This window comes from Ornithorhynchus anatinus, chromosome 16, assembly GCF_004115215.2.
Source record: "Ornithorhynchus anatinus isolate Pmale09 chromosome 16, mOrnAna1.pri.v4, whole genome shotgun sequence".
Lineage (NCBI taxonomy): Eukaryota > Metazoa > Chordata > Mammalia > Monotremata > Ornithorhynchidae > Ornithorhynchus > Ornithorhynchus anatinus.
The window spans coordinates 35,424,200-35,438,090 of record NC_041743.1 but is presented as its reverse complement, the minus strand read 5'-3'; the positions used below and the strand labels follow the sequence as shown (position 1 = coordinate 35,438,090).

The 13,891-nt window shown below is 54.5% G+C and overlaps 1 protein-coding gene across 2 annotated transcripts in view; it reads right to left on the bottom strand.

The window, feature by feature from the left end:
* The window catches only part of KCNIP2 (potassium voltage-gated channel interacting protein 2), a 31,151-nt gene extending 19,373 nt beyond the window's left edge, over positions 1 to 11,778 (bottom strand). Inside the window, exon 1 of one of the 2 annotated variants that reach the window (XM_029081323.2) lies at positions 11,559 to 11,778. In XM_029081323.2, coding sequence (XP_028937156.1) covers positions 11,559 to 11,631 — 73 coding nt within the window. In that variant the 5' untranslated portion in view covers positions 11,632 to 11,778. The remainder of the gene's footprint in view (positions 1 to 11,558) is intronic. The other variant, XM_029081324.2, reaches the window with a different exon arrangement.
* Positions 11,779 to 13,891: the final 2,113 nt, after the last annotated feature.

Here is a 13,891-nt window from a genome sequence, read left to right as displayed (position 1 = left end):
CTGGGCCCCAACTCCCACCATTCCCCAGAGTGTGGTGCTCTTAGGAAAAGAGCTCACCGGGGCAGCAGCCACCCCTAGTGAATGCCTCTCCAGAAGCACCCTGCAGGGAAAGGGTCCAGGGGAGAGGAGAAGGAGGCAGGGGTTCTAGGGAAGGGGCCGAGAGCCGTGGGGCTGGGGCCGGGGGGGTGAAAGCCCTCATGGATCCCCAATCTTCAGGCCCCATTTCTTACCCTCAGGGCACTGACCCCCTTGGCCTGCTTTGACCCAAGCCCCCTCCCTGCTCCACCACACCCTGCCTTCCATCCTGTCACCACCCCCTTTTCCTGCAGCTCTGCTTTGCCCTCCCTTTGCTTCACTTCATGACGTATTCTTTCTCCCCACCTCACCCCTTCCCTGTTCCTTTGGGTACCATCACCCCCGACCCTGGTGCTTTTCACCACAGAACCAACCCCTCTCCTCCCAACCCCACCCCTCACCCCAGCTTTAACCTAGTGCTTGGGTCTCCCAGAGACAACCCCCCCACAACACACTCCTAGGGAGTTTCCCAAGGAGGGGATGGGAATAGAGGCTCCTCTGGGAGAAGCTCCTCTACCCTCAGCCCAGGCTCCCCCCACCCTCCAACCCTGCCATTTTCCCGCCAATCCAGCTCTGTGGGTAGCAGCCTCAGGCACAACCTGGAACCCCGCACCTTCTCCAGAGTCCCCTAGAGCTCGAGCCCCTCTGCCTCCCCTCACCCTCCCTCATTCCCCCTCCCATGGTCTGTCCTACCTGGAGAGAGGGTCCCCGTCACAAATTGGTAGAAGAACCGTGCGACGTGGCTCAGCTGCCGCTTGCACCGCCTCTGGCAGAGACTCATGGCGCTCACAGCCCTGGGGTCTGGGAGGGAGGGGCAGGCCCTGCCTCAGTTTTCCCTACCTCCGCGGGGATGGGGGAACGTCAGCCAACACCCCCAGGGCCTTAGGCCAGCAGTGCCGGGAGCAGCGAGCTCTGTGCATCCAGGAGGAAAGTTGGTCCCAGAGGGCGGCAGCGGCAGAAGCAGCAGTCAGCCTGCTGGCTGGCAGGATGGGGAGCTTGCAGAGAGCAGCAGTGGGGGCCAGGGATCTCTGGGGACAGGCAGAGCCCTTCCCCCGGCCCCCTCCTCCTCCTCCTCCTCCTCCTCGCATCCTGTCTGGCTCTGTCTCCTCCTCCTGCTCTCTCCCCCTAGACTGGGACCCTGTGGAGGCTCAGAAGAGAACCTCTTCCCTGCCCTTCAGGAGAGATATAAGTTCCCCCCGACCCCAGATCCTCCAGCTCTACTTCATCAAGATCCTTCCTCCATCCAACCCTAAGTTAACCCCTCCACAACTCTCCTGCAGCACCCCCACCCCCCATCCATTTGGGCCAATCACTGTTGGACTCAGATGTTCAATCTTCGTCCCACACACACGCAACATCTCTGTCCTGACCCCCTCCCCTACCTTCTCTTTCTTCATCCTCTTCTCTTTGATTTCCCCCCCTCCCGCTGCCCCACCCAACCACCAAACCTCCTCCCCCACACACATTTCCTCCCCCTGAATCCTGCCTGTCTGGGGAAAGGGGGTGTCTAAGGCATGGTTGGCATGGCAACTCCATATACCTCTGACCAATGGCTAGGGGTTGCTCCCTCTGAGCTGGAGAAGAAGGATGCTGGGTCCAGGGAGAAGAGGGGCTCAGGCAAGGTAGGGGCAGTGAGAAGAATGAAGGGCCCAGAGAGGAGACCCGGGGGAAGGGAGACAGGGGAGAAGAGAAAGAGGCCGGTCCTCTAGATTGCTGTGGGCTGGGAACGTGTCTCCCAACTCTCTTATACTATACTCTCCTAAGCGCTTAGTACAGTCTTAACTATTCAGTGAGCACTCAATATATACAATTGATTGACTGATTGGTTGGGTAGTCTGGAGAGAATGAAAGGATAAGAGCCAGGGGACTCTGCAGGGTGGAAAACCGAATGGGAGAGTTCAGGTCCATGGAGGGGAGGGGAAAATGGATTGGGGGCGGGGGTCTGAAATCGGGTGGTGGGGAAAGGAAAGGGGAGGGAACTGAAGAGAGGGAAGGGACGGGTCTGTCTCTTTGGGTCTGTTATCCGTTTCTCTGTCTCTGATCTAGGTCTCGGCACACTTTTCTGTCTCTCTGACTTTGTCTCTCCCTTTCTCTCTGTCTCTTTCCGCATCTCTTTCTATCTCTTCCCGTCTGTCAATCAATCAAGGCCTTCCCCCGGCGCGGTCTCCCTCTGGTGGCCATAGGGGGAACTGCTCCCCGCTAACGGCGGCGGCGGCGGCGGCGGCAGAGCCAAGCAGGTGCCTTGGGAACCTCTGCAACGGAAAGATTCTACAACAACAGTCAATCAATCAATCAATTTATTGAGCGCTTACTGTTTGCAGGGCACTGCAGCAAGCTGTTGGGAGAGTGCAATACAACAGAGTTGGTGAACAGGTTCCCTGCCCACAACAAGCTTACAGTCTAGAGGGGAGCCTGCAGTTTAACCAACTGAGCTGTCCTGGAGAGCCTTAAATAGCATGCAGGGCTGCACAACCCCTTTGGAACTCCACAGAAGCCCTACAATAACGGCGGTGTCCAACCCAAACAGACCTACATCCCCGTCGTCTGCCCTATGATCCGCTAGGACTGTTGTTCTTGTAGGGCCGCCTGAAACAAACGCATAGTAGGGCCCATTTCCATTCTTCCAGAATTTCAGCCAAGGAGAGCCAGAGGGGAAAAGAGAAACAGCGTGGCCTAGTGGAAAGAGCACAGCCCTAGGAGTCAGGAGATCTGAGTTCTAATCTTAACGCTGCCACATGTCTGCCGGGTGATCCTGGGCAAGTCGCTTCACTTCTCTGTGCCTCAGTTCCCTCATTTGTAAAATGGTGATTAAGACTGTGAAGGGGGAAAGGGGAGTAGTAGGGAGAGGAGAGCCAATAAATTGGAGAGATGTATATTCAATAATATTTACTGAGTGCTTACTACGTGCAGAGCACTGTACTAAGCGCTTGGAATGCTGATGCTTGACTCAATCAGTGGCATTTATTGAGCATTTACTGTATGCAGAGCACTGTACTAAGCACTTGGGAGAGTACGATACAACAGAATCGATAGACATGTTCCCTGCCCACAGGGAGCTTTGTAGGGAATGTTCAGGAGTGCCTGCTTGAGGCAGAGGAAAATGGGTAAATGTTTGAGGAATTTGAACTACGGGCAGACATATGACGAGCAATGTTTCCGGAAGAAGTAGCATGACCTAATAGAAAGAGCATGGACCTGGGATTCAGAGGACTTGGGTTCTAATCCCGGCTTTGCCACGTATCTGCTGTATGACCTTGCAAGTCACTTAACTTCTCTGGGTTTCAGCTACCTCATTTGCAAAATGGGGATTACGACTATGAGCCCCACTTGAGACATGGACTGTGTCCAACCCAATTAGTTTGTATCTACCCCACTGCTTAGTATGGTGCCTGGCACATAGTAGATGCTTAACAAATACCATTTTTAAAAAAGATGAACAGGGCAGCAGTGTGGAGTATGGACTGAAACAGGGGAAAGGCTGGAGGAAAGGAGACCAGCAAGGAGAATAAAATCATCTAATCATAATATGACGAGCACTTGAACTAAGGGAGTGGCTGGATGGGGGGAGGGAATGTGTGGATCTGTGAAGTGATTCTGAGGATTTTACTAGATTTTAGCAGTAGATTAGATATGAGAACAGAATGACCATCAGAAGTCGAGGACAAGATGGTTGGCTTCAGTCACTGCAAGGATGGTAATATCAATGAAAATGGGGAAGTGAAAAGGAGGGGAAAGTGGGACACCGCCACTGAAGGAGTCACTGCAGCCAACACAGCCCTCCCCTAGAAGTCAGCCTATCCACCCCCTGCAACAGATAAAGTGGCTCCTTTTCCAACCCACTGAGATGAGGATCTGCTGTGTGACCTTGGGCAAATCACTTGACTTCTCTGGGCCTCAGCTGCCTCATTTGTAAAATGGGGATTAAGACTGTGAACCCCGTTTGGGACATGGACTGCACCCACTCTGATTTGCTTGTATCCACCCCAGCGCTTAGTATAGTGCCTGGCAGCCAGTAAGCACTTAACAAATACCAGAATGATTATTTTTATGATCTCTCCTGGAATGGGATCTCCTGGGAAGGAGGAGCTCTGAACTGCCATGCTCACTAGCTCCAGTGTCTCATACCCTTGTCCACAACAGGAGGTTCTTTCTGTTGTCTAATCTCAACCCCTCCACATGAAATTAACTATTTTTTTATGATATTTGATAAGCACTTACAATGTTCAAGGCACCGTAGCAGTTACAGTTCATGTTCCACATGAGACTCACAGTCTTCATTCCCAATTTACAGATGAGGTAATTTAGGCACAGAGAAGTTAAGTGACTTGCCCAAGGTCACGCAGCAGATAAGTGGTGGAGCTGGGATAAGAACCCAGGTCCTTCTGACTCCCAGGCCCATGCTTTTTCCATTAGGCCACGCTGCTTCTCAATTGCATATTCGCCTAACATGTTTCAGAAATGCAGAGCTGCCTTCAACCTCCTCTAATTCCCATTTTCCTTCCCCTTCAGTTTCTCCTCTCCAGCTTCTCTTCTGTTAGTCCGAAGCTTTGTGGAACTTGGTCCCCTAACTGGCTCCTGAAGACTAGCTAATAAGCCCCAGCTCCCACTGCAGGTTCCTGCCAGTGCCATCTGACAGTTTGAAGATGGTACAATGCAAATAATAATAATAATAGTAATGATAACTGTGGCATTTGGTAAGCACTTACTATGTGCCAGGCTGGGGTGGGCACTGGGGTGGATAGAAGCAAATCGGGTTGGACACAGTCCCTGTCCCATATGGGGCTCACAGTCTTAATCCCCATTTTACAACTGAGGTAACTGAGGCACAGAGAAGTTCATTCATTCATTCAATAGTATTTATTGAGCACTTACTATGTACAGAGCATTGTACTAAGTGTTTGGAATGTACAACTGCGCACAGATAGAGACCATCCCTGCCCAGAGACGGGCTCACAGTCTAAACAGGGGAGACAGACAACAGAGCAATGGGCAGACGGGGTTGGGGGGAATGGACAGACCGGGGGGATGGGGAGATGGGGGGCAGGGGATGGGGAGCTCGTCATTGGGCAGGGATGGTGTCCATCTGTGGCCCAATTGCACATTCCGAGCGCCTAGTACAGTGCTCTGCACATAGCAAGCGCTCAATAAATATTATATGAGCAAGTCACTTAACTTCTCTGTGCCTCAGTTACCTCATCTGTAAAATGGGGATCAAGACTGTGAGCCTCACGTGGGACAACCTGATGACCCTGTATCTACCCCAGCGTTTAGAACAGTGCTCTGCACATAGTAAGCGCTTAAATACCAACAATATTATTATTATTAAATGAATGGGGAAGCCGGGGGGGGCTCGGAGATGAGAAGCAGCATGACTCAGTGGCAAGAGCACGGGCTTGGGAGTCAGAAGTCATGGGTTCGAATCCCAGCTCTGCCCACTTGTCAGCTGTGTGACTGTGGGCAAGTCACTTCACTTCTCTGTGCCTCAGTTACCTCATCTGGAAAATGGGGCTGAAGACTGTGAACCCCACGTGGGACAACTTGATGACCCTGTATCTCCCCCAGCGCTTAGAACAGTGCTCTGCACATAGTAAGCGCTTAACAAATACCAACATTATTATTATTATTATGAGGAGAACCGGGCGGGGGCCCGCCCGCCTTGCGACCACTAGGTGGCGCTGTGCCCCCAGGCAGGGTTGGTTCGAGGAGCAGTCTTTAGTTTCTGGTCCTTAGCCGGGAGGATGGAAGGGAATTCCATCGAGAGATCAGGCCCCCCGCCACCCTCCCATCCCTCAGGTCACTTGTCATCACGGTCCGGGCTGCCCCGACGACCCGTCTAGGCCCTGTGGTGACCCCAAACGAGCCGGGCTACCTCGTCCGGAATTCCAGCCCTGCAGATGCCCCCGTCCCCTGGGTGGACACTGTCTTGGGTCCCTGGAGACTGTGCACTTTGTTGGACTCCAGGGAGGATGGGGTCCAGAAGGCCCCCCCCAAGAGATTCTGACTCCCCAGCCCCACGACCTCCCCATTGCTCTGCTTCCCAAACCCATTAGATAATAAAATGTTAGTATTTGTTAAGCGCTTACTATGTGCAGAGCACTGTTTTAAGTGCTAGGGTAGATACAGGGTAATCAGGTTGTCCCTCGAGAGGCTCACAGTCTTAATGCCCATTTTCCAGATGAGGTAACTGAGGCACAGAGAAGTGAAGTGACTTGCCCACAGTCACACAGCTGACAAATGGTGGAGCCTCTGACTCCCAAGTCCGTGCTCTTTCCACTGAGCCACGCTGTTACCAGAGGCAGACGTTTCTGATGGGAAGGGCATCCCCACAGCACTGTACCCGTCCGCTCAACTGTATATATTTTCGTTACCCTATTTATTTTGTTAATGAATTGTACATCGCCTTGATTCTATTTAGTTGCCATTGTTTTTATGAGATGTTCTTCCCCTTGACGCTGTTTAGTGCCATTGTTCTTGTCTGTCCGTCTCCCCCGATTAGACTGTAAGCCCGTCAAACGGCAGGGACTGTCTCTATCTGTTGCCGACTTGTTCATCCCAAGCGCTTAGTACAGTGCTCTGCACATAGTAAGCGCTCAATAAATACTATTGAATGAATGAATGGGTTTATAGGGAGAGGCAGTTAGAAACACCGGACCTAAACATCTCTACGCATTTTTTTTTTATACAGGAAAGTTTCTCTTGGTCCCGCTGATCAGGTAATCTGGGCTGAGTAGCCAGGTGGGGTGGAGATGTGGTGGGGGGGACACCCCAGCGAGGTGGGGGAGACCGCAGGGGGCATGGAGTCAGAGGACAAGGGAGGGAGTATCATCCTTACAGGAGCCGCCTCCCCCAGCAGTGTTGGAGCTAAGGGTTAACAGGGCAGGGAGCAAGGAGTCCTGGAGCCCCTGTGAGAGAGAGCAGATGGGGCATGAGAGTGGCAGACAGGCAAGCTCCGAATAGGTTTAAAAAAAACCCAACAACAATGACAACAACCTGGTTTGGGTCTTTTCAAAGGAGCGCATAGATCTTGCCACAGAACGGCCATGGGAAAAACCCCGTCCTCCCCCCAGACATACAAACAGCTGAAGAGCCGTAGAGCTCCGGGCCCCATCGTCCCCGTAGATGTGTCCCTTGGACTCTAGAGCCGGGACAGAGAATAATAATTAACATAATGATGGTATTTGTTGAGTGCTATGTGCCAAGCACTGTTCTAAGCGCTGGGGGAGATACAAGGTAATCAGCTTGTCCCACGTGGGGCTCACGATCTTAATCCCCATTTTACAGATGAGGTAACTGAGGCTCAGAGAAGTTAAGTGACTTGCCCAAGGTCACAAAGCTGATAAGTGGCGGAGTCCACATTAGAACCCACAACCTCTGACTCCCAAACCCGTGTTCTTTCCACTAAGCCACGTTGTTTCTCAAGCAGTCGTGTCTACTGGGTGCAGAACACTGTACTAAGCTCTTGGGAGAGTATACCATAACAGAGTTGGTGAACACATTTCCTGCCTGCAACGAACTTAGTCTAGAAGAAGGCCCCGAGTTTGTGGGGCAGAGGAGAGACGATACCAGCTCTGCTGAACCCGGGAGGCTCCCGACTAGGGGGAGAAGGAGGGAGGAGAGACCCCCGCCCCCCACCCCTGCTACTGGCAATTGTCCCCTCCCCTGGGGCCTGCCTCCCCTCCTCTCTCCCTCCCCGGCTGCTGCCCTCCAGGGATCAGCAGAGCCCATCCCATGCCAGGTAGAGAATGGGGAAGGATGATGTTTCAGGACAAAACTTTTAGGTCCATATAATAATTATGTTATTAGTTAAGCACTTACTATGTGCCAAGCACTGCTGGGGTAGATACAAAGTAATCAGGTTGGACACCGTCCATGTCCCAGATGGGGTTCTCAGTCTTAATCCCCATTTTACAGATGAGGTAACTGAGGCACCGAGAAGTTAAATGACTTGCCCAAGATCACACAGCAGACAATTGGTGGAGTCAGGATTAGAACCCACAACCCCTGACTCCAAAGCCCGTGCTCTTGCTTCCCTATGTGAATTCTCTTGCCCTACCTCGGTCCCTCATCCCTAGCCTGGACGCCCACCTGCTTCTCGGCCTCAGGTCCGGGGGGCTTCACAAATAAAACAAACACAGGGCCAAGTGCTCACAGTCAGTTCGGAGGCCTACAGGGCTCGCCTCTGTTCTCTTGTCTACAGGGGCCGGGGCAGATTCCAGAGTTGGCTAGAAAGCCGCCAGAGTCACACCTAAGGGTCACCCAAGGGAGCCCCAATCTGGCCGGAGTAAGGAGGGGTGGGGGATGCAGCGACTTTCTAAGCGACCACTTTAGTTGGGCTGACCTGGCCCCTCCTGACCCTGATCCCGTCTCTTTCCGGGTTCCTTTAGGGTAGAGGGTGAAGGAAAGGGGGGAAACATATCTGCTAATGAGGTGTTAATAGCTCCTTCCGCCCCTCCCTCCATTTATTCAATTAACTGGGAAAGAGGAGGAGGCCGCAGATTCTGCTAATGGAGAGAGAAGTAATTAGTACGGGAAACAAACACTGACTAATGAGGCACTAATGAAGGGGAAGGGCCAGGGACCTCTTTTTGCTTCCCCCATCCTCCTCTCCATCCCCACTCTTCCACCCCTTCCCATGGACTCCCGTGAAAGGAGCCCCCAACCCCCACCCCGGTCAGGTGTCACCAAAGATCTCCCGTCCCCCTTCTCCAGCTTCCTGGGAAGGAGTTCAGGGCTAAGATGAGCTAAGGAGCTCCGATTCCTGGGTCCAGGCCTGGGCCTCCATGTGGGAAGGAGGATGAGGCGGCAGGAAGGGGTTGCCTGGGGCCGTCGGGGTGGAGGGAAAGATAGTGTCAGTCAATCAGTGAATGCTAACCCTTCCCCTTCCCAAATTCCACCCTGTCCTTCCCAGTCCAAGAGTATCTTTGATACCCTTGTGGTCCCTATGCCTGCACCCAAGACCCCCACGGTGGTGAAAGGTGAAACCGGGCAGGAGGGAGAATCGCAGCCTTGCTTCTCTCCCCGGAACGCAATCTACTGAGCAGCAGCTCCAAAAATCATCACCGGCCACACTGTATGCTACCGCCTCCTCTCTACCGTTCGCCCCAACACAGAGCCGCCTCCGCCCCAAGTCCAGTCCTTTCCTTTCTGGCCCACACTGCGCTTCCTCTGGGTGCCAAGCCCCGAACTGGGTGCGGTGGGAGACCCCGCCTCTGTGGAGTGGGCCTTCTGTTGCAGATGAGGCGCACACACGTGCACAGACACATGCACAGACAGGGGAACAGTAAAGAAACACAGATCCGGGGAAGACTCTCCGCTCTCCTGGTTCTGTGGTCCATCCGCTGGACACCATTCACCGATGCTAAAGGAACACACCTTCTACATCTGCGCATACATATCCGAATAGACATATTGACAAAGCCACACAGAAGTACACATACTCAGATTACAGAGGTACATAGACACGGAAACATTCAAATAAACAGAGTGACAAAGACATACTCTGATAACAAAGATGCAGCACACATACACCCCACTTAGACATATTCTCAGAGAAAGACTTTCACTCCACTCTCTCTGCATCCAAACATATACAGTCCCAGAGACACCCACGTAGATAGACACACAGCAGACACACGGAGAGACACTTTTGCATATTCACCAGCCATACATACATTCACGTGTACAGAGTGCACAGATACATATCGTCCTTCCCCTAGAACAAAGATAGATAAACTTGAACACACACCCACAGACACATACAAAAACATTTACCCATATACACTCTCGCACTCCCAACCCTCACTCTGGGAAGACAAGAAGTCCAGCCAGCAAAGGTGGAGCTGAGGGCAGCATGAGAGGGGAAACAGGAAGGGGCCACCCCCTAGATGCCCAGAGCCCCCCACACCTCCCCAAGGTGCAGCATCCTCCTCTCTGGTTCCAGTACTGGGCTGTGCATCCCCTTCCCCTGTAAATGCCCCCTCCCACTGGGCAGGAAAGAGAAAGCTTTAGGTCCCAGGTTTGAGGAACGGAACCTTAAATATGAACCTTACTGCCAAAAGGATCTCCAAGGTACAGGTAGCTACTTCTGGTCCATGGTCCCCAAACCCTAGACCTCAGGCTTGGGAAGGGTCCCGGGCTGACAAGTAAAGGAGCCAGAGCTGGTCAAGGGAGGCAGGCTGGAGGCTGAGCCCCGACTGGGCAGCAGACCCAGAAGGATGCTTGGGTCCCTTCCTTGTCAGGGGTGGGCCAGGCTGAATGACCTGGGGGATCTTTGGAGGTGAATGGCCCCAGGAGGAAGGGAAGCTTGGGATCAGGAGTCAAACTCATAGCCCCAGAAATGAGGACAGGTGCTCCCTGGGCCTCAGCCCTGCTCAGGATCATTATGTCTATTCCCCTGTGGTTGAGCCATGGATGTAGCCAGATCTTCCCTCTCTCTCCCCTAGCCCGGTGAGCCCAAAGAGGCAGCAAGGGCCAGGACTGGTACCTAGACACCCGAGGCACATAGAAACACACACACACACACACATACATACCGGCCCACCGGAATACACTCCCACAAGATACACATACGCATGCACAGAGATACACTCACACCCAGAAATGTTTGCCCAGACCCACACACAGTCACTGTCCCCCACAAAATCTCAAAAGACCCACAGATACCCACACAGGCACATAACGAATCGGAGTTACACAATCTCACAGATACGCACACTCGCCGAGTCCCACCTACAACTGCACACCCAGAGTCCCACACACAGACACACACACTCGCCGAGTCCCACCTACAACTGCACACCCAGAGTCCCACACACAGACACACAGTTACACAGATACACAGCACACATATACGCACACAAGCACAAGCACACTCACACATGCCCATCTCTGCTACCAGCAGCTGGCTTATGGGAGCCAACACTCTGAAGGGGGCACAGAGTTTTCCATGACAACAAAGGCCACACATACACGTACACACATGATCACGTACTCGGTGTTTTCACCTGCTGCCTCCTCTCCCCTCTTCCACCCGGAATTGGGAGCCCCGAAAGGGGTTGTCAGACCGCCCCCCACCAAATAAGATCCTAGGCATTTCGGACCCCAGTATTCTGCTCCCAGGGAGGCCCGGAGGGAGCACCTGAAGCTGGGGGAGAGAGAGGATGGGGAGGAGGGGACAACTGTGAGCACCTTGTGGGCAGGGATCTCCTTGTGGGCAGGGATTGTCACTCTACTGCTGCACTGTACTTTCCCAAGCGCTTAGTAGAGTGCTGTGCACACAGAAAGGGCTTAATAAATACGATTCAATGAATGAATGGCAAGTTTAGAGGCTGGACAAAGTGTGTGTGTGTGTGTGTGTGTGTTGTGGGGGGGAGGGAGGGTCTGCGTTTCGAGTGCCCCCCGGCTGCCCCTCTCTCGGCCCCCCGGGAGGATGCTGCACCTGAGCCGGCCCCCGGCCTCCCTCCCCGTCGCCCCCCGGTGCTCACCGGTCAGCTGGTCGTAGGATCCGTCCAGGTCCCGGGAGTCGGACAGGCTCTCCTTGCGGTCCTGGCCCCGCATCGCCCCCCCGAGCGCTGCCCCCTGGCGGCCGTGGGGTGGCTGCGCCCCGGCCTGGGGGGAGGGGGGTTGGGCGCCCCCTGGCGGCAGCGGTGCGCTGCCCCGGAGCAGCCGGAGGCCCGGGGGAGCCGGGGCTGGGGGCGCCCCCTGCCGGTTCTGCCCCCGCTCTACGCCCCCGGGCCCGGACGGGCAGGGATGGGGGGCCGGGGCCGGGGGTGGGGGGTCCGCCCGGGGCAGGCTCTGCTGGCGGCGGAGCGGCTCCGGATGCAGGAGCTCAGCCGAGGAGAGGTTCGGAGCCGGTTCCCCGTTCGCCCGCCCCCTCCCCGCGGCTGTCACCGCCACCTCCTCCCCCCCATCCCCGCCCCCCACAATCCGTCCAACGCCGCCGGGATTGGCTCCCCCGCCCGCCCGCCCTGGAAAGGGGGAGGGGACAGGGCAGCCCCCCACCCCCGGACCCCTTTGTCCCCCGATGCCTGGGGAGGAGGGAGGATGCCCACTCTCCCCTCTCCTCCACTCTGGAGCCCGGGTCGGGGGAGGGCACACTCGGGGACCAGGGCAAAACTGGTGCGGGGGGTGAGCCAGCCCCAGCTGGGGAGGGTCGCCCACCTCCTCCATCTCCCAGCCCCCCCCCCGGGAAAGCGATCAGTCCTCTGCCGGCTCCCCCAAACCGCAGGGGGGACATGTGCGTTTGCTTAGCCGGGGTGGGGGGAGGTGAGGTCCCCCCCGGGATGGTCCCGAGGGCCACAATCTCACCACCACACCCAGCTTCGCCACCTCCTCCTCTCCCCCAGCTCCGGGGCTTCTTCCCACCCCTTTCTACCCTGTCCCCCCAAATCTCCCTTTATATCGGGAGCCGGGTCAGAGTCGGGGGTCGCCGCCCAAAGCTGAGGAGAGGGAGGGTGCAGGGAAAAGGCCATGACCCTGGCCTGCCTCCCTTGGCCAACCCTGAGGATGGACTCAGCCCCGGGAAGAAGTCGAGTGTAAGCTCGTTGTGGGCAGAGAGTGTGTCTGCTTATTGTTCCGTTGTACTCTCCCAAGCACTTAGTACAGTGCTCTGCCCACAGTAAACAATAAATATGATTGAATGAATGAATTTGCCCGAGTGCAGAGCACTGTACTAAGTGCTTGGGAGAATCCTATAGAGGTAGTGGAGATGCTCTGTCCCCTCGAGGAGTTTACAATCTTTGGGGGTGGGGAACCATCTCCATTGCTGTGAAGGGTTGGGATCGTCTCTGGGGAGGGTAGGGGGGAGGAATTTTTCTCTGCTCTTTCTGGCTCTCAGCGGTTGGAAATTCAGTCATTCATTCAATCGTATTTGTTGAGTGCTTACTGCGTGCAGAGCAATGTACTAACCACTTGGGAGAGTACAATACAACAATAAGCAGACACATTCCCTGCCCACAGCAAAATTCAACTGATTTGGAGGAGAGCAGAGCAGGTGGGGCAGGAAGAGAAGAAGCAAGAGAGACACAGCAAGAGACAATAATAATAATAATAATAATGTTGGTATTTGTTAAGTGCTTACTATGTGCAGAGCACTGTTCTAAGTGCTGGGGTAGACACAGGGGAATCAGGCTGTCCCACGTGGGGCTCACAGTCTTAATCCCCATTTTACAGATGAGGGAACTGAGGCACAGAGAAGTTAAGTGACTTGCCCACAGTCACACAGCTGACAAGTGGCAGAGCTGGGATTCGAACTCATGACCTCTGACTCCAAAGCCCATGCTCTTTCCACTGAGCCATGCTGCTTCTCATAAGAGAGAGGTCAGCCACAGGGGCAGAGAAGTTTCAGCTATTGGTGGCGGGGAGGTGGCTAGGAGGTCCTGGGTGGAGACAGAGGATTCCAGCCCATTTTGGGGAGCCAGGGAAATTCTCTAGACTGTAAGCTCAGTGTGGACAAGGAGTGTGTCTGTTACAATATTATATTGTATTCTCCCAAGCACAGTGCTCTGCACACAGTAAGCGCTTAATAAATCCTATTGACTGACCGAGTTCTCATCCTCTTCCCCGTCTTGGCCGCTATATTGGAAGGTGAACCAGGGGAAGAAGCGTACTGGGCCGGAAGCTTTGGGGGCCAAAGGCTCCAAGGAGAGTTATAGCTGGAGAGAGGAGTAGGTGGGCGATAGTTGAAGGAGTGGAGTCCAGAGAAGAGTTAGTCTCATCCCCAGTCCTTCAAGCACAGGCCTCTCAGCTCTCATCTTGAACTACGGAGGCACAGGGATCTCATCCAGACCTGTTGGGTTCCCTTCCCTGGCTCTGGTCT